At 40.8% G+C, this 20,397-nt stretch overlaps 1 protein-coding gene across 1 annotated transcript in view; it reads left to right on the top strand.

The window, feature by feature from the left end:
* Positions 1–959: 959 nt before the first annotated feature.
* The window catches only part of NWD2 (NACHT and WD repeat domain containing 2), a 59,187-nt gene continuing 39,749 nt past the window's right edge, over positions 960–20,397 (top strand). The window contains exon 1 of the mRNA XM_067297169.1: positions 960–1,110. Coding sequence (XP_067153270.1) covers positions 960–1,110 — 151 coding nt within the window. The remainder of the gene's footprint in view (positions 1,111–20,397) is intronic.

Here is a 20,397-nt window from a genome sequence, read left to right as displayed (position 1 = left end):
CCAGCTTTTATCTCTAGCCTTTTCAAAATGCAGAAACACCTACAAACCCCTCCAGCGAAGTCGGCAGCGTCCTCCCAGGCAGGAAGGCATTCCCAGGCCAGAGCCCCCCGGTCCCTCCCCCGCTCCGCGCCAGCTCCCCGCCTCGCCCCCCCCGGCGAGGTTTGCGAGCTCCGCGGCTCGCCCAAGGCCCGCTGGCGCCGGGGCCGCCCGCCGCCCCCGCCCGGCCCCGCCGCCCGCCTGAATATTTCATGGGCGCTGCCCGACGGGAGGCCCGCCACTGACTGCTGCAGAGGGGCCGCTTCCCCACAGCTGCTCCTCTCGCTTCCTTCCTCTTGCCTTCTTCACACCGGAGCTTTGCATTTATTCCGATAAATAAATAACTGATTAAAAAAGAAAGAGAGGGGGGAAAAAGCAGCAAGGGCATCTCTCTCGTATCTGAGCAGGTGGCGATTACAGAACAAAACACGAGAAAGGTCTCTGAACTCTTTCGAGCGCAAAGGATGAGCCGGGAGCAGTTTTCCTATAAAAATCCGATCCCGGCGCTGTGAAGCACTCGGAGGAGGGAAGGCGCCGTCAGCGGTGCTGGAGACGTCGCTGCTTTGGACACCGAAAGCTGCGTGCGCGGAGGGAGCCCGGCGCTGACCGAGAGGCTCGCCAGCCCCCCGGGAAGGGCTCTGGGCAAGCGGGGGGCCGCGCCGCCCCCGCGCCCGGCGCGGCCCCGCCGCAAACTTTCTTCCCGCGCCGCCGGGGAGGGGCGGCTGGGCCGCTCGCCGCTCTCGCTCCCGCCGCCGGGCGCGGGCGCAGCCCCAGCCCCGCCGCGCCGCCGCCGGGGACGCCGGCGGCGGGTCCGCATGGCCGCTCCCGGCGAGCCGGGGGCCAGCGCCGCGGCGACGGCCCGGGGGCTGCCCTGAGCCGCGGCCCGGCGGCCGCCTCCGGGCATCGCCGTGCAGCGCGGCGGCATGTGGCCGGCCGGGGCGGGCGGGCGGCTGCCCTGCCCGCGGGACGCGGCGCTGCGGCGGGCGGCTTTCTCCGGCAACCTCGCGGCGCTGCCGTCCCACCTGGTGCCGAGCGGCAGGAGCGTCCGCGTCTTCATCAGCGCCAACCCCGAAGGTAACCTGCCCCCTCCCTGCCTCCCTCCCCGAGCCCCTCCGCCCGGCCCGGCACGGCACGGCGCCGCGGCGGCCCCCGCAGCTCCCCCTGCCGCCCGCAGCGGCCGCGCCGCGCCCGGGCCCCGCCGGGCGCTCGCCGCCGCGCCCGGCCCGGCCTGCCGCGCCGCGGTGCCGGGCGGCGGTGCGGGGCGCCGCGGCAGGTGCCGTCCGCTAAGGGCGAGGCGTTTCCGCGCGGTGTTTGCGCGGCCTCACGCCGTCGCCTGCTGACCTCGCGGCGTGCTGAGAGCAGGACTCCGCGCTGCTCGTTTGCCTGGGGTGTGTTTGCAGGGAACGCTTTTTAGGTATGTTGCAGGCTAAAACAAATGTGACACCCCCCCCCCCCCCATCATACTGTACTTTCAAGGAAGCGTTCAGTAAAGCCGGCAATTTTAGTTCAGTGAAGTCGGGATCGTGTACTCTGTGCTTGAAATAATTAAGCAACCTGCTACTTACAGACTATTTTTAAATTTGCCTTTCGATCCGAGGAATTGGCATACGTTCAGGACGTGTCATTCCCACCCATAAGATTTATTTAAGTCGTTTAAGTGTATTCCCACTTGAAGCAAGGAAATAATAAATGAAGCGTTCACACCTATGTCATTTCTAGTCTGTAGAAATGAGCCCACTCTTCTCGTTCACACCACCACCCACCACCTTCCCCCCAACGCTTCTAATTCAACAATACTGCCACCTTTTTGTGCAAACATCAGAAATCTGAAAATCATGCTTAAAATGACATAATAGGTTGAGTCTTAAAACTGTCTTTTTCCAGGTCCTTACATGACTATGAGTAATAGCACTCACAAGCAAAGAGGCAGGCGTAGCACTAGCGTGAAGAGCTCTCACATGGGCAGGGCTTCCGAGCTGCTCTGAACACGAGTCGACTTTAAGCTCTCATATGTAGTACTTCACTTAAAAAAAAATTCTTTAGAAGCAGGCATTTAAAATGTTCGTGGTTTATTGCTGCAAGCTAAGCAAATGCATAAATAGTGATAATCTGAAAGATGTTTACTTTGCCCTGAAAGCAAATTGATGTGAATTTTTCGAAGATAAAGCTCTTCTTTGGAAATATATTTCTATCAGTATCACCTTAACTGTGGAGCTGCTGATGCCTCCATATGAATACCATTTATCCTCAGGTTAATTTGGTATGTTAATAGGTATTTACTAAAATAAATAACACTGAACTCATTCTGAAAGTTGGGTTTTAAAGTCATATATATATCCATTTGCAGGCTTTCACCTTACATTGTTAATTCAAAATTTCAGTTTTAAAAACACACTACAGTGAGGCAAATAATTTGGTCCTCTTAGAATTATTTACTTTAGTTTCTTTGTAGGATCAGAAGACCACAATGATTAACGCTCGCTTCTCATTTCCAAGATTTTATTTGCAACACTACTCCTATTTTTAGTGTCGGACCAAAACTTCAAATTGACTACAGATTTTGATTATCAGAATGAGCTACTTAAAATCACTAGTGGCTACTGAACATTTAGAGACTCTAAATTCATGATAAACAGCTATGACTGTATTTATCAGTGGCATCATTGGCATAGAAGTATTAACTGCATGTGATATTAAATACATACATATATAAAATATGTATAGATAAACAAGAAAAATAGCCTACACTGGGATTTAGATATCATCTGGAAAGCTACTTAGAAATAAAAAATGATGTGTGTAAAACATCTAGAAGAGTTAAAAGGGCAAGAATTCTGGGGGGAAAAAAAGTATTCTTCCTACTTAATAAACTACTTAGCATATTTGAGCCCTCAAGCACAGTTTGTAATTACATGATCTGGGCCTTTCTTGTTAATCTTCAGCATATTAATACAACTGATACCTGGTTTTGGTGCTGAGCGTTACTGAAAGGGGCTGCGGGTCCTCTAACTTCCTTTAGTAGAATTGAACACCAATGGGCTGTTTTCCGTATGCTTCAGGACTATGCTGTCAAAGAAGTTCAGGGTTTTTAATTATGTCTGCAACGTAAAGTACACAAGGTCAAACATCTTCATATACCTGAAGATGACTGGAGCTTTGGAAACATTAAAGTTGCTTTTTTATTTGAATATAACTGTTTTCCAGTTTCAGTAGATGTAAGCAATGAAGCATCTTTTAAATAATGCATTTTAGCTAAGAGAGATGGAAAATTTTGCTTTAGATAGATTATCAGTTTTCTCAAGATATTTTTGTTGCTTCAAAGTGATAAGTAAGTTATATTCTGCTAATTTTAGTAAGTGCCTTTACTGTTTCAAGCAGAAATCTGTGGACTATAATAGCATAAATGGCAGTTTCTCTAAACTTCTATATTGATTGATATGTCAACCAATAGCACCTATTTAGATTTCTTCCATTAACATAGTCTTTATATTAAATATAACAGGTATTAACTGTCATTATACTGATCTATGACATCAGTGTTTTATAGATTAAGAACATTCAGATGTTTCTTGGCACTGCTTTAAGCAGAAAATTATTCGAGTTGCAAAGTCTGCTATTTCAAGAAATTATGTGGTGGTATAAGGTAGTATTACAAGTCCTAGTAGAAACTGATGCCTTAGTAAGAGTTGGGAATTTGTCTTTTGAAAATGAAATCCTATGAATTGGAACATATGTTCAAAGCTGTGACAATTTAAAATTTTCTTGGCTCTTCTGAAAGCAGGAAAGTTGCCCTTTGCTAGCTCTAGTTATGGTGGTATTATTGTTTCCATTACTTAAGACATTGATCATTTTTACAGATGCCTTTTGTGTCTGGCAAGGCTGTAATTTAGCAGAGCCAAACGAATGCACTGAAGAGGGGTATCTGTAAAACGAAGCCCTGCACACAGATGGTTCCATTGAAGACAGGATGATAATACCTTTATATAGCAGCCGAGTGGGTTCTGACATGGGTGGCATGAGCCACTGTTACCTGAAAGTGTAAGGAGGGCTCAAATTGCATCTAGCACCTCTCTGAGCTTCTTCACAGGATAATGCTCATTTTTCCATCCATTGTATGAGCTAAATACTGCTCTTTCTTCTCAGTGCATCACCTCTGAAAACTTCCTAAGTTCCAACACAGAATTTCTTTTTACTGGATCTTGATAGTAAATACTTACGAGGCAGTTTTTTGGCCATTCAGAACACTTCTGTTATATAAACAGGAACAGTTATGATGAAATCATGAACAACCTTTGTTTTAAAAGCCCTTTTAAAGCAGAAAAGCAATCCTCTTAATGAGTTTTGTTCCTCCAATAGTGACTTAAAGTTTCAAATATTAGAACGATTTGTAAAATTGCAAGGATAATCAGAGATTGCCATAGCTCTTTTGGATTCCCCAAACTGACCCATCATCCAAAAAAGTACTCCACCCAAATATTTACCTAATCACTTGCTGACAAGCTTTGCTAGATAGATACCTACTGAACGTGGTTACTTTGTCTAGAAAATAAATTCTCTACTAAAATGGGACAATAACAGTAAATCGCATACTGTTATTATAATTGTTATAATTGCTAACAAGGATACTGAAATCCAACTTCTTTTAAAAAATCTATATAATACTAGTTTTGGTGTGATTAATAATCTTAATTAAGAAACCCTATGTATATATGCAGGAATATAATATAAAGATCTTCTAATAGAAGATACTACTGATAATACCACCACTTCAGTGCCTCCATTGTACAAACACAATATGAATCTAAACTATATAGTTGAAACTTTATCAGTGTCACTTTAGACTGCCCAAGTGATATTTGCTTGTGTTACACTATTGAATGGGTTTGAGTTTTCTTTAATTATTAGGCAGTTTTTCAACTTCTTATTTTTCATTGACATACGTAATCTAGAACGTTATATTGATTTGTAAACCATTCAATTCTAATACAGTACAAATGTTTGGTGCCCAGTTTACGTATCTGCTGATGATACATAAAGCAAAATTCACACTTGCATTTAGTTTTGTTGCCTAGATAAGGATTATTCCTATAAAAGCAGAAGTGGGTTTTAGTGCATGTGTTTGGAGTTATTTTTCTAGGCTGTTTGGCAGGAATTACATGTATTTATTTTTATGCTTGTTCCTGTACGTGTGAAAGGAACAAATAAAATGAGATACACATTTTTATATGCATTTGTAGTTTATTGCTGCTGAACATAAGGGTGGGTAACTCAGATGAAGAATTACACTTGCTTTAATTACAGTGTAATTGCCATATGTGATGAGAGAAAGGTATAACTTTACATTCTGTAGCATATTTTGGGTGACTGTATTTTACGTGAAATGTTGTTTCTCTTAAGGAAAATAGCACTGAGGCAATGCTAATTTGGAAAAATAAATACTAAAAAGCCGGAATAATGCTTAGCTAACTATGGTCCATTTTGTCCTGCCCAAAAATACCATATGGTGTCTCTACTTAGATACGTTGCTTGAAGGTCTTTTTATAAAGACAATTTTATGTAATCTGGGTGGAATTTATTCCTTAGCTAAAGGAAAACACAGATGTTCAAGTGTATGAAATTGCAAGGGAGGTGTTGCGGAGATGTGGAGACAAATAACTCCAGGACTTTTTTTTTATGCCAGTGTTAGTTGTGGTTACCTAACTCTGTACCTATTTATGTTTTTACATGACACTCATCACTGTAGTGTTTAAAAGCTACAAAACAAGCTATGCTTGAAAAAGAAGAACTCAGTAGTTTCAGAGACAAAGTTGAGTATCTCAGCTGAGTTTGAGAGAGCAACATGGTTCAGGTATCTTTTCTTTGGTGTGGTCCTTATTTGAAATATTGCTATTTCAGGAAGGCCAGACATCAAAGATACTTGCAGTTTATTAGGCTTTGGAAAGAAGCTTGCCATTTTCAGTGCCTTGTGTGAAGTTTTCTCTCTTTCCTCTTGGGCCGCAGCACCAATGCAGCTCTCTTGTCAGTGTGGGTGAGCAGGAAGCAAGATCTGATGATAATATGAAGCAAGATCTGAATGCTGTGCAGCCCTCCTTGTGACTGCGGCACCAAGTCTCACATAGGCTTTACCTTTTCTGCAAGGCAGGGCAGGTAGATGTAAACCACAACCAGCACAAAGTTTTTTGCTGAGCAGATCCTTAAGCATTTGTTCCCTTTAGAAAAACTGATCATTTCAGACCAGGAAGGAGACTGAGTTGGACTGAAGTTTGTTCTACAGAACAGCAGTGAATCTACAGCATGAAAAGAGATGCTTCATGACCTGCTGTGCTCTTTCTGGGTCCTCAGCTTGTGCAGCTCGGGGGCCTGGGCTCTGGATTTGCACTACAGGCACCAATTGTGTGAGTGAAATCGTGAGGAAGCTTTTGTTTAATTCATACACAGAATGGCTTAGCAGAATTTTCATTCATGTGCTCACAAGGCAGGATGTGCGCTTGCAGAACAAGCAGTAAGATCAAGAGGTGGTGGGGTTTTTTGTTTGGCCTTCTTAAAAAAAAAAAAAAAAAAAAAAAAGCAAGCTATTTAGTTTGTTTTTGTTCTCTCTTCTTCATTTTTAGAAATAAGCAAAATTACCTGAAAGCCAGTCGCTTTCCTATTAAGCAGCATCCAGAATTATCAGCTCTAAAAGTTTCGATCAAGTATTTACCCTATCTACTTAAATACCTGTACTCAAATATAATCCCCAAGACATATATTTTTTTATTTATATATTAAAAAATACATATTAATACATATTAAAATAATATGTATTAAAATACTAAAAAAAGACATGTATACACACACATTTATATATACACACACACAAACACTTGCATTTTATATATTATTTACATATGCATAAAACTCAGGCCACACTTCTAGAGACAATTTTCAAACCTGCCGTTAGGACTTCCTGTGAGAACCGAGTGTTTATGTTCGGAGGGCATCATTCAAAGCTGTACTTCTAGCATTGCTGAAAAACAGCCTGCGCCCATAAAATTGTATTAGAAATTCAAACTTTTGCTAAATGTAGAGATGTTCAAGTTCTAGGCTTTGTTTAGCACTGTTGTAAAAGTAAGCCCTTACAGAGGAGTTTGAATTTTTATCCAGTAGTAACTTGTAATTATTCACGATTGTATGAATCTGCAGCAGTTCATACCCATTTTGATAGCATTGAAGCAACAGTAATACAATGGAGCAGAACCTGTAATTTCTTTTCTTGGCTACCATTGTAACTTTGCAAGTATTGCTTTATCTCTTCAAGCATATTTGCATACTAGATTGATTCCATATATTTTGGTCTGTCTGTATGTAACATATATGTGCATGCATCTCTTTATTCTATGAGAAGTACAGTGCAGTCAGGATGCACGTAGAGCACTGGAGACTGCCCTGCTCTTGTGCAAAATGCTCACCCTTTTAACGACACAAAGAGGAGCTTGAGGCTCCTGTTTGCTTGGCACAATTTCTAAGTACAGTGAGGGAATAAAAAAAAAAATGCAAATTCCATGCAATATTAATAACTCAAGTAATATGCTAGATGATCGACAAGAGCAGTGTTGAATCAAGTTCATATTGTGTTCCTTCGGTAAGGTATAAGACCTAGCTTGAAATATGAAGCAGCCGTGTACAGGGAGCATTACTGTGCCTTTTCCTGGTCAGCATGGAGGAGCTGCTTTCCCCGCGTGGTCAGGGACGGTGGGATGACCTCTCAGCTGAGCAACAGTCGCAAACTAGCACGGATTTCTAAGGCTGTGTTTCAAGGAGACCGCATGTATTCTGTGGTAGAGTAGTGGAGCCTACTGCTTGGGTCACTTAAACAAATTTCATTTGTCATAGTACTCGCATAAGATCAGTGAAGAGCAAAGGGTGCATAACTTGGTGTCCTGTCTAAAGCTTATGCAGTGAAATAATTCCTTTTAATAACTTTACACATATGACTATGTGGAGGTATGCATGTGTTCACAGGTGTGTAAACATGCAAGACAAAATCCTGTATTAGATTAGGTCTTGTTTGGAGAATTTTAAAATCTTTATTGTGAAAAGAGTACTTTAGATCAAGGGGCTACTGCACGTCTGTTTCTAGATATGTGAGTAATAACAGAATGGCAATTTTTTTCATGTGAAAAATTGAATTTTCAGCTGCTGAAATAGTATTTTGAGGTGATATACTTTCAGGCTGCCTTAATACATTAGCAATATTTAGCCACCAGTAATTTAGGGTTTTGATAAATTGAAGGTGGTAGATATAAATACAGTGTAGTCGTAGGTAGTCATGTGTAAGGAATATAGAGAAATCTGACAATTTTTTAATATAGGCGGTGCTGTTCGAGGCAACTACTTTATCCCCTTGCTGCAATTTTAATTAAAGAAGGATAATAATAGATAGAATTAGAGGACCCAATTTAATCATAGTTATACCAGTGCAACTTTAGAATAACTCCATTGGCCTGATTCTACTTTCATTAATTTAGGTTTTATATCAGAGAGATGTCTTTACCACCAAAATATTGAGTCAGAAGGGGAGCAGGCCTAAATCCCTGGTAGCTGAAGCCAGGGAGTGTAGCAAGGTAGAGATGAGGCCACCGTGAGCCAGTGCAGAGCGCCATGTGTGTGCCACTGCAGCATGCCAGCAGGAGAAACACCACGTGCAACTCATAATCCGCCCCATCACCCCTGTTATTTTATGTCTGCCTCTGTATCTGGCCTGTTCTCAAGCCCCCTCTATGAGCATCTGCTCATGCCCATTACTGAAGACAAGATACTGTGCCTGATAGACCTTAGGTCTGACCAGCTATAGTCAGTCTTGTGTAGAAGCTGCATCTGGAGAATGAAGTCATCTCTACAGGCCAGGTTTATCAGGCTGTTCAAAATATACCCCGGTGCCAGAAGCTGGAAAGACTAGGCAATGGCAGGACTTCCACATTGGACTTAATCCAGAGCCATGCTGTTGCTAAGTATCAGTCACTGAAACCGATCAAATAGGTAAACAGATCAGATTTCAAATTGTTAGAGGCTTAAAAATATCATTCTACAAACTGCACATTAGTGCAAGCATTTGAGGTCGTACAACTGCTGTCTTCAACTTGGTAACATGTGTCTGTGCTATGATTAAACACTCTAAAATGTGAATAGAGTCCAGTTCACTATGCTAGCAATTGCCTACTTTCACAGTCTCTGCTATGCTTTATAAATCTCCACCTTTGCCGTCCAGCCCTCTGTTATCCTTGCTGAATCAGGTATCCTTGCTAAGACATGGAGTTACTAGAGTGTGTGAATGATACTTAGCAATACTATTTGTAAAATTATTGTTTGGAGTCTCTAACTAGTTGCATTTTGCAAGACGTTAAGATCAAATGAGAGTTAATGGCCAACAACCCTGTTTGGACAGCCTTAGTTCCACATAACATTCCAACCTGTAGTGTTTTGTATTAGCTGAATGATTCTGAAGCCTGGACCTTTGATGTGTTCATGTTATTTAAAAGCACTTGCACTTAATAAAAGCTACAGCACTTATTTTATATAAGTACAAAAACAGACATTCAGAAGCATACAAAAGTGCAAATTTAAACGTTATTGCCAAAATAAATGGCTAGTAGGAACTGTAAACATACCCTACAAAACCCTTTTGAGTACAGTGTTTTAAATGTATATTATCTGTTTATTTATATTGTGGTACAAGATTGATGCTTGGTCATGGAAGGTAGGAAGAAATGGTTGGCAGTTTAGAGCGTCTATAACTGAAGCCTTGACACTGCCTGAGCTTGCATTTAACATTCATTCACAAATGGTCTCACTGACTAGATTTGATTAGATTGAAGAGTACTTTTAAATGATTGAGAACCATCAAATAACCACATGGGTTTAATACTTTTAGATGAGAGAGGTTATCCATATTTGTAGAGTTATGCACACCAGTTATATATAGATAAGGTAAATAAGAAGCAAGCATGGTAAGACTGGCCATAGCGAGTCAGGCTGAAGGAGCACTCAGCCCAATATTCTTTCTCCGACACTGGCAGTTATGTATAAAGAGAGAATATGAGAGCAGGGCAAGCTCAAAATGATAATTTCCTACAGCCTGTCCCCCAGCTTCCAGCAGTTTGTGGGTTAGGGGCTTCCTTTGCTAAAGGTTATATCTGTGTTTAGTAATCTGTGAGGTACTTTTCTCCATGAATTGGCCTAATTGCCTCGCTCATCAGTCAATGGTCTTGGTATTTGTAACAACCTTTGAAATTTTGAAATAGCCTGTTGCTCAGTGAAGTGTCTAATTGTGTTCATTTATTCAAATTTAGATCCTACTAACTTCAGTGGGTATTTTGTACAAACAAGACCAAGCAGATTCAGCCAAGAAGAGATCTCAAAAAGCAAAAGTGGAAATACCTGTGGAGGAGGGGTACCTAAAAGCAAATCCCCCTAACAGAATAATTATATCCGAAAAAAAGTCAATGCAACGACCATTTTAGTCCATCCGTATATGGAAAGGGAGGTTAATGTGAAGGCCTAGTTATCTGAATGTTCTTATTTCCAGGGGATTATTAAAATGGAGCCATCCTAAGAAATAAACAAGGAAAAGACAGTCAAAGACAGTCCTCAGTAATCGGGGAAGGGGGGTGGTTATTACTAAGAGTGTTCCACACCCCCCTATGCCAGCATCGCATAGCTAGAGGGTCTTGACAAACAGCAACTCTAAGCCTTGCTGTCAAAAGCCAAACATAACATAAATCAGATGTGTGCTTGCATTACGAGTGCTTTCCTTAAAAAGAAGGACCTTTTTTTTTTTTTTTTTTCCATACCTACTGTGATTTAACCAAGGTCCCATGAATCCTAGAAAAGGAGATCAAAATAAAAACATCTTTTGATAGTAATCATGGTGATTCTTACTCAGAGAAAGAGTCTGTACTGTTCTGGCAAGACTAAGTTATTTGTTCTCAAGAAAATATCTACTTCTCATCTTCATTTTCCACCCCATAGAATATCCAATATCTGAGTTACTGAAACCAGTGAGCAGTAAGTGTTGATTCACTTTTTAGTTCTCAGATTTCTTTCCAGGAGTAGTTCCTGCTAAATATTAGGGCAATGATAAAATAATACTGTTTGATAATGGTCATGATTTACTTGCATATACATTGGATTATATTTAAATGTGATGAAGATTTATGCAATGCTGTTGAAGCAAGTTACTGAAGCATTCCTGTTTGATATCCCTAATTTGGCCTATCAAGACACTAGCAAAATTTGTATGATTTACTTTGAAATCATGTCATTTGGTACCATGGAAATATAGAGAATTAAGCAATCTGTAGTGAGCAAAATGAGTTCAAACTGAATTAAATAACATGCAATTTAAGCCAGGTGTATCTGGCCAAAGCAGAGGTCCAAGGGATATTTCACTAGGCTGTTACTTACTGTTTTGCAAGCAGTAGGCTAGAAGGGACCTCCTGAGGCCTTTTAATCTGTCCTCCTGCCTGAAGCAAGATCAGATACTCTTGTGCCATTCCTGACAGAAGTTTCTCTAGCTCTTAATCTTATTTAGACTCTCAGTTAATAAAAATAAAAATAAAAATAAAAGTACAGGAAAACAGGTTGTAAAACATACTGCCCTCAGCTGTCTTCTACAGCAGTACTACAGCTCACAGCAACCCATACAGATGCAAAATAAAATCACTGGTCAATAATAAAAAAAATAAACAAAAAACATGAGTGGAAATTTCCTTGCTGAGAATGAGTTTCAGTAACTTTCACTTCTTAGTGTCATTATTCATAAATTTCTCAAACCCAGTTTCTGGCTCTTCATCATTTTACCGTGTCAGGAAGCCAATCTGTGCAGCCAAACAAAACATGGATAATATAAAGCAATAAACTCCCATAAAGATTATTTTGCTACAGATGTTATGTCCTGCAATGGACTGTATGTTTCAGGTAAAGCTTTCCTGCAGCTGGGGCATTTATGAAGTCTCTGGTTTCTTTAGCATCTGATAGCATAGGCTCATGTTACAGCTTTTCCTTTGATGTGTTCATTTAGGAAGGGAAGAGGGACACTCATTTACAGCATTTCTTTCATTTAGCTGGCAATCTAGTCTTGTGTAGGATATTTGTTATATTTGACATTAATATCATTCTGCCAGATTTGTTTAACATCAGTCAATGAGTTACAATATATTTTTCAAAAGACAACAGAAAACACATGTAGACTCCTGCACACAGATCACCATATATTCCTCCTTCCTTTAGAAAACAGCTAAAAAGGCATCAGTATCCATAACAATCTCCTTACAGTCCACTCATTTTAATTATGAATTTTATTTTTTATATTTTCTATAATCAACCATGTATAATACTATATAATTCTATTGAGGTCCTTTCCCCATTGCTGATGTATTATTCTAGTGTTAGTACCACTGTCAGCTCCTCATAGTCATTATGTAAATTCAAAATCATTTTCAGTAAAGCGAATGTGATCCCCAGTCGTAGGCTCAATTCTGTTTAACCCTATGTAGGTATGGAAGGTACAAGATGACTTGCATGTGATTTTATCTATTCTGTGGTCAAGGGACAGAGGCAGTCACAGGCTTTGAGAAGGACTGATAGTGTCTGGCAGTGCTAGAAGTGGAAATTAAGTCCATCCTTTCAACCATCTTCTACATTGCTGTAGAGAGTATAGCCTCATAAAAGATCTTTATCCTCTTCTAAAGGTCATTGTAGCTCATTGGATAGCATCCATCAGAATTCCCTGGCCAGAGAAATTCAGTTTGAGTAAGCTGGTGTGCTTCTGAAGACTAACTGCTGGGCTTCATTCAAAAATCATTGTATTTATAATGGTTTTCCTGTCTGCTTTAAAGGAGCTTTGGATTAGCAGGCTGTTATTTTGTCTTTCTACATGCTTCTACTGGGATCATTAGTTTATGGGATTGCTTTCTGCGTGAAGAATATAAAATTTATGTTCACATAATTTTGACACAAAGGGGCTTAACAGAGAACTTGAATTTGCTTTCTATGATATACAGAATGTACTGTATGACATTTGTACTACATTACTATGAAGATGTTTTACTACAGGCACAGAGCCAGCATGGTAGTTAGATGTGACTGTCACTGTGCCTTTTTAAGGTCCCATTTAATTACTGTAAACAAGAATGTAGTGAAAAATACACGCTTTGGGTATTTTTAAATCCACTTTGTAAGAATAATAGTTAATATTTATATTATTATTATGAAAATAAAAGGAAAGAGTTGGGGAGAATAGCTAAAGTCATTTGGAAGTAGTAGTTTGGAAGACATTCTGTAGTTCAGTCACTGATTAATCAACTTGGTATGCCAGTCCTGGAAAATCTTCAAATATTATTTGCTACATAGCACTTGTGAAAGATATTTATTTGTGAAAAATACTTGGTTGTTTCAAATTCACCTGCTTTTCAGAAGGAGCAAGTGGTTAGTACATACATTGCCTTTTTTCAATTTCTAAGTCGTCAAGAGGGATAAACTGCAAACTTGCTATTCCCTTGGTATGTAATATACTATATATAATTAACTAAGTATGGTTAGCAAGCAGAAGAAATTAATAAAAGCCAGGAACAAGAAAACAAAAAAAGATCTAGAAAAATCAAGTAATCATAGAAATATTTGACTCATAAAAACAGAAACATTAGAAAATTTATTTTAAAAATTAGCCTTTTCAGCTGGATTGTATTATTGTCACAAAAGAATAATTGTTACATGAAAGATTAGAATTAGAAAGGGTTAGGGAGAAAGGAGGTAGGATAAGTCACTCTTTTATATGTCAGTTGCTGTTTTCCTCTCAGACATTACATAATCCATCAAAGCAAGCCAGTTTTGTCAATTATTTGGTCTTGCTTAATGCTTTTTAGCTCAGACCCCATCCAGAATTCCTTTTTGTGTTTTAAAACCTGTTGTACTGCAGTACCTGAGAGGGGGTGGTTATAGCTAACTAGAACTTGACTGTAGGTGTATGCAATAATTGTATAAATAATCAATTGAGAGTCTCTTATTTCGAGAAGGCATGGCTGAATTTCTGGCATCCCTCCCTCACACAGTCCTGTTGTCTTGGGCTTAATGCCCTGTTGCAGCTGCTATCCATTGCAGGGAGTGTCATTTCGTTTCTTCATCTTTGAAAATTGTTTCTGCAGCAGCCAAGTACTACTCTTAATGTGCAGTGATGTAATTTAATAGTCCTCTCAATTTAGTATTAAGAAAAAAGAGAACTGCAAAGGAGACTCCTCCTTTATTGATGCAGACGTACTCACTTGATAAGCACCTCTCACTACTTCTTGGTGTGTCTCCGCACACCCACAAGTGTCCAGCCTAAGGCCGTTTCATCTCCTGCGGGAAAAGTCTTCAGGTCTCTCCCCGATGCCCATACACAAGGCTGCAGTAATTCTGTTTATCAGTCAGACTTTTCCAGCAGGTCCCACTGACTTCAGCAATTTTGTAGTGTCCCAAAACATGGCCAGTTTCCTCCAAAATGAGGGAAAAATAAGAATTTTGTGACTAAAGAACTTAAGTAGAAAGTTCAGAGAACAAAAGGGCAACTTTGCAGTAGAGCAGATCATGTTTGCAAAACTCCTGCGTAGCTTTGCAGTGCTGCCAGATTTAAAGCCACACAGGATTGTTTATTGGAATTTCTTCAGAATTAGGTGTATTTAATGGACCTGTACTGAGCTACAGTTCATTTGCAGTACCTTTTTCATATGACTTACTTATTTCAGCAACCCGTATGTTGACAGATTTAGTAATTACTTTTCTTTCATCGTTAACTATGATGCACAGTGAAATATATGTGCGGTTTTATGAGCCTTACTTGCTTTTCACTTATTTTTTATGGCTCTCCTCTGTTTTATGTCTTCTCAAAGCCTATAGCATACTGTTTCGTTTGCTTCCAACACTTGAATCTGCAGCTTAGTTAGGAGACAAAATGTCTGTGACATCCTGTTGTTTTATTGATTGTCACTGACTCATTGCCTTAAGCGCTTTAGTAACATACCCTCATTGTTCTCTTTCTTCTCATATTATCAGAAAAAATGGTAAAACTACTGCAGTACACGCAACTTAATTGTTAAAAAGTTTTTCCATTTTTATACAGCTTTTTTTTCTGTTTTCTAGGTAATTACATACCTTTTTTGAAATGTGAGTTGACACTTCTAAATGAATTAGTAGGATTTTTGCACATATCTTTGTTATTGCATTGGTACTTTTTATGTCTTATGTTAAGCATTTTTTCACAGCTCACCCATAATTCCTCTTATATATCTCACAAGAACTTTTTCTTTCACATTAATTTTGATTATAGTTGCAAATTCTTGTCCTTGCAGGCTTTGCTGTTTGCCAGTGCTTAGTTGTAATAAGCTTTGGTGTTATGCAGAGGTAATTTTCAGACTTAATTTTGGTCTCTCTAAATGTGCTGTGTCTTCAGTTTCTCCTGTCACATCATTTAATTGTATGACAATAATTGTTTGTAAATTGTCATGTTTTCAAGAGCCTTTCCCAGTTTGCTTTATTAAATGAAAGAATTACATTTTATTGAATTCTTCCACTTATGCAGTTTGCAGAATGCCAAATTCCCCCTCCTGTAGGGCTTCTGCCTTCAACCCATGATGCTGCTAAAGCACCCACTGCGCGTTGCATGACTGTTGACCATAAATTGTAGCCAAGGGATGCAAGGACACTTACGCTGCCCAGCTGCAATCTGGGGACCATTTGCAGGATTGGGAAAGTGTTCCAAGCCAACCTAGCTCTTTCTTGCTTTAAAAACACCTACATAGGAGGGCAGCCCTGTCCCTGAGGGGCAATGTCAGGTTATAGTTATAGCTATACTTTATGAGATAAAATTCTGCTTCAGAGTACTCCCCAGTGCCATACCCATTAGATTTAATGAGTTATTTAGTGTTCAGGTGTTCATTTTTTTATGGATTGAAGGATTTAATCCAAACCCTATGGAAGTCAGTAAGACATCAAAAGGTACTGGGTTTCAATTCATGCCACAAATGTCAGACTTCATTTAAGACCCACCAAAGTTAACATAGCTTTCCATTAACTTCACTGAGCTTTGGATCAGACTCCAAATTTGTTCCTTGTAAGCATATTATATGCATAATAAAACTTAGAACTGTCAGAAACCAACATTTGTTTTAAACTGGGAACACAATTCTGTGTACAAGAAAATCAATATATTTGTTGAAAGTCTACTGATATTTGGATAGAGGAATTTCTTTTCCCTTTCTGCCATGTCAGTTTTATTTTGAGATTTCTGCTAAATTCTGTATTTTAACAGTCTTGACGCCTTTGTATTTTTTATTTGCCTCATTTTTTTTATGTATGTAAATGGACAGCTAGGTGTTATTCTTAAGCCAATAGGTGGCACTGGTTAATCATATTAACAGCCAAGATACAGAGTATTTTATAAATAAGCTGTCACTGTGAAATGCACCCAGCTATTAGAAATCGTAATTAAAAATTTTTATAGGTACGTATTCTATGTATGTTGTTTTAAATTTGCCATCTTACAGAACTGACAGTAGGGAACATTTCAAAGAAAGAAATAATTATGTTTTTAAAATTTTCCTTATTTTAGATAGAGTATTGTTTGCTCTTGGGCGAAAAAGAGAAGCTAATTGCTGCAACTAGAAGTGTTAGGCTTATAATTGTGCGCTACACTTTGAATCCTGCCTCAGGTAGTTATGTTTTTTGTTTTGAAAACGTTTTGTTTAAATGTTTTGAAGTAGCTTAGACATTTGCAGTCACATCCTATCATTTCCCCACAATTGAGAGACTCAGTTCAGAGTTACTTGCTATTTTAATGATATTTCCTATTACTTTTACTGACTTTCATGCCAGGCAGCCATTCCCTTGGGCTCAGATGCTCAGCCCAAGGGTTTCTTCTAAGAACTGACAAGGTTGAGGAGAGGGAGACACCACCAACATTACTATATAAAAGCCCAGTGGCTAGAGCACTAGCCTAGGAGCCGAAAGCCCGGCAATCACAGCCCTCCTTAGTGCAGCAGCACACACGTGTTGTGCACGTCCTGGGAGGCAATGCCAGCCTGCGGGCTGGAGCAGGACAGGCAGCTGTGTGCAGCATCACAGTAGTGCCGCCGTGTTTTGCCAGTTGGGATTTATTTGGAGAGTCACAAATCAGTTGTGGGGCTTTTTTGTTTTCAGTTTAATTAATGAATGGCCCCTAGGCTGTCCAGCTTCTCTTGTGCCTTCTTGGAGGGTCAGTAGAGACCTGAAAGTTGGCAGTGTGGTTTGGGAAAAGGATATGGAAGGAATAACCTAGACCAATCTGCTCCCTTCCCAGTCAGCCCAAGAAAGAACTTTGGGGACCTTTTGCTGCTTTCCAATGCTCTCTACTCACAGAAGTCCCAGTGGAATAAAACAACGACACAGCAGCCCTCTTTGGAGTTAATTTTCTAGGAACTCAAGGGTACTAGGTAGCACAAGTCATTTTTCCTTCTCTTACTAGTTACCTGATTCAAACTTGAGGTTTGCAGAGTGCTCTGAGTCTCAGATGAAAGGCACTATAGAAATGCAAATGACATATTATTACAATATTTGTGAAGACAAGGTTTCCATAATATTTAAAGACATCAATTTCCTATTGATATTCAAAGCTCTTGGTAACAGAGGTGATACACAATGCTATTGTGCAGTGTTAGTTTAAAAAAATGCTGCTCAAAAGGAATAATTTTGTTGCTGAATAGTCTAACGTGACAAGAACATATTAGCATTAAGAGGTTTGGCAGCCATTTCCTTACTTGGTATTGTTGCTAAGTAATTTTTAGCCTTCTTTGCATCATATCCTTAGATAATTCAAGTACAGAAACTCTCACTGCAATTAATAGACAATGGTTACATACCCACTTTTTCTTAATATTGTACTTTAAAAATTTCCTGTGACAAGAATCTGTCCTGCTCATCCAGCGAAGCTAAGCGTTCAGAATACTTACGTAGAGGAAGCAAATAGATAGGCATCTTCGTGCAGATGCATTTAGGACTGGATTAGAAGATGTTCTCTGCTCATCCAGGGCCACAGACCTCAGTAGCGGTACAGAAGGCTCCACGTTGTGCTGTACTGAACGTAGTTACAGCTTAGGTGTATTTAAGGGGAGACTAAGCCAGCAAAGAAGGGGTTGGCTGCGAAAGAGGTGAGGCCAGGACCCCAGCAAGCTTCTGTGCTCAGCCACTGCAGAATGGTGGAAAACCAAGCACAGAAGAGTGATACATAAATTGTTTCTTCTGTGCTGAGAAGGAGCAGCTCTTTCCTGGATGACTAGTTGGAGTTCAACCTGCAGGCAGCTCTGTGACCCTGGGCAAGGTTTGTTTCTGTGGTGGCTTGAGCAGCTGCAAGGGCAATTTGGAGGGGTTTTTTTTCCTTCCTCTTCTTTCTCTGCCTGGCTTCTCCCAGGTTGAGCTGCCTGCCTCATCCAGTTATGTCAGGCATTGGTTTTCCTGCTGCCTCCCGCGAGCTGGGTAATGCAAAATTCCCATCAGTGGCAGGGGCAGCCTGTGGCGGTGCAAACACCCTCCCCGCTTCGGACCTTCCCCACTGCGGGACCTTAGCTTGGGTCGTGCTGAGGGGAGGTTTCTGCCAGAGCCGCGCTCCCCCGGCAAGCCTGCTGCCGTGCCGTGCCGGACGCACGGCGGTGCTCACGCGGGGCTCCTCGTCCCCGCCTCGGCACCGCCGGGGCCTGAGCGGCCTCTCCGTCTGCAGCCGCGGTTGAACACCCACGAGCCGCGGTGCGTCTGCGGTCCCCGCGCGGGAAACCGCCGGTCCCAGCGCTGCTGCGGACCTCAGACCAGTCTGACTGCCGGTGAGAGGAGAAACTGTGTCGTCTGCTCCGTAGGGCAGAAAAACCAATGCTTGAAAACAGGTAACTCCCATAGGGTTTGCGCATTAACTCTTGCTGTTCATTTGCATATACCTTTTGAAATTTTCTTCAACTGGGCTGTTTTCCATGACTCTCTTTTATCCCAGAGATTAATGTTTTGGCAACTGTGAGTAAATACACATCATCTGTTTACTAACACAAGAATGTAAAATCACTTTCCCTATTAAAAATAAAAGAAGGAACTTTAATAACAAAACAGCTTGTGTTTGGAGGTCAGCCTTTGGCATGGAAATAGTTCACAGTGAGAAGCAGTATCCTGGAGTGTTCGCATGAAAACTGGCAGTGATTTGACTGAGCTACAAGCCTTCAGAAATCACACCTCACAGGAACAGTAATGTTGAAACAGCTTTTGCCTACAGTTTGGCAGAAAGATAGGCCCCATGTGCATATATGGCTAATTCGGTTCCGTCCCCAGCTTCATCCTGGAGCTACACGGCGGGAGGGAGAGCTCGGATGGCATTTTGAATCAATTCAATATGCCTTTCCAAAGAGAATTGTCTGGTGTCTCCTACCTTGATCCACAGCCTACTGCTGTCAGCTGTAGTTTTTCATTGCCTGTAGTGGACTTTGGATCAGGCCTTGATGGAAGCCAGGCAGTTTTCAAGGCTGCACAGTGTTGTGTACGGCTGAAGCTGATCTAAAACCCCACACCCACCAAAGCGGATGGTTATGCACTTTCCTTCCCTCTGTGAAGCCCCGGCTAATGCGCATTCGCGCTGCCTTCCTGGTGTTGACACCAGGACCCCAGGGCTACACAGCAAGTCAGATGAGCCTGTCTTCTAGCTTAAACTAATCAAGAAGAAAAAAATGGTTTTCAGCTCATCTCTGTAATCGCTAGCACTGACAGAAGTTGGAGGTAACACTAGCTGAAGCAGAGGGTCGGGCGGCAGGACCTGCTTCTGGTGATAATGTGGTCATGGATGGGCTTACCACACAGCAGTCGGGAAGAGGCATCGCTTGTAAGAAAGCTGTGCATTCAGCAAGTCACTGTCTTATTCAAGACTGTTGTTTTTCTGGTTTGAGTTAAATATTGGTATTTTTTTTCTTTTAAGCCTTATCTTTCCTTCTGGTTTTGCAGATACAGTTTCATTCCCACAGTTTACTGTGGACTATCATTTGGATTTCAGAATATCAGAATTAACATTAGAACATGTATAACACTGTCTCATTTTGGCTGCTAGAAGAATGTCATTGAGTTAATCCATTCATCTGCAGCAGCAGCCTGTAAGGTAGCATGTGCCTGTGTGATGTTCTTGTTGTTAGGAACTGCCAGCTTCACAGATTTGCTGTCAGTAGAAATCAGGTTAGATTTTATTTAATTAAACTAGCTTATCTGCCATCCATACTAATTACTGTTGTTCATCTTAACTATGTGCAATTATGTTTCCTTAGAGTTTCACAAATTATTACAAATACAGAAATT

Source organism: Apteryx mantelli, chromosome 5 (genome assembly GCF_036417845.1).
Source record: "Apteryx mantelli isolate bAptMan1 chromosome 5, bAptMan1.hap1, whole genome shotgun sequence".
In the NCBI taxonomy this organism is placed as follows: domain Eukaryota; kingdom Metazoa; phylum Chordata; class Aves; order Apterygiformes; family Apterygidae; genus Apteryx; species Apteryx mantelli.
The sequence above is the reverse complement of the archived record's forward strand: the minus strand, read 5'-3'. Positions and strand labels throughout refer to the sequence as shown.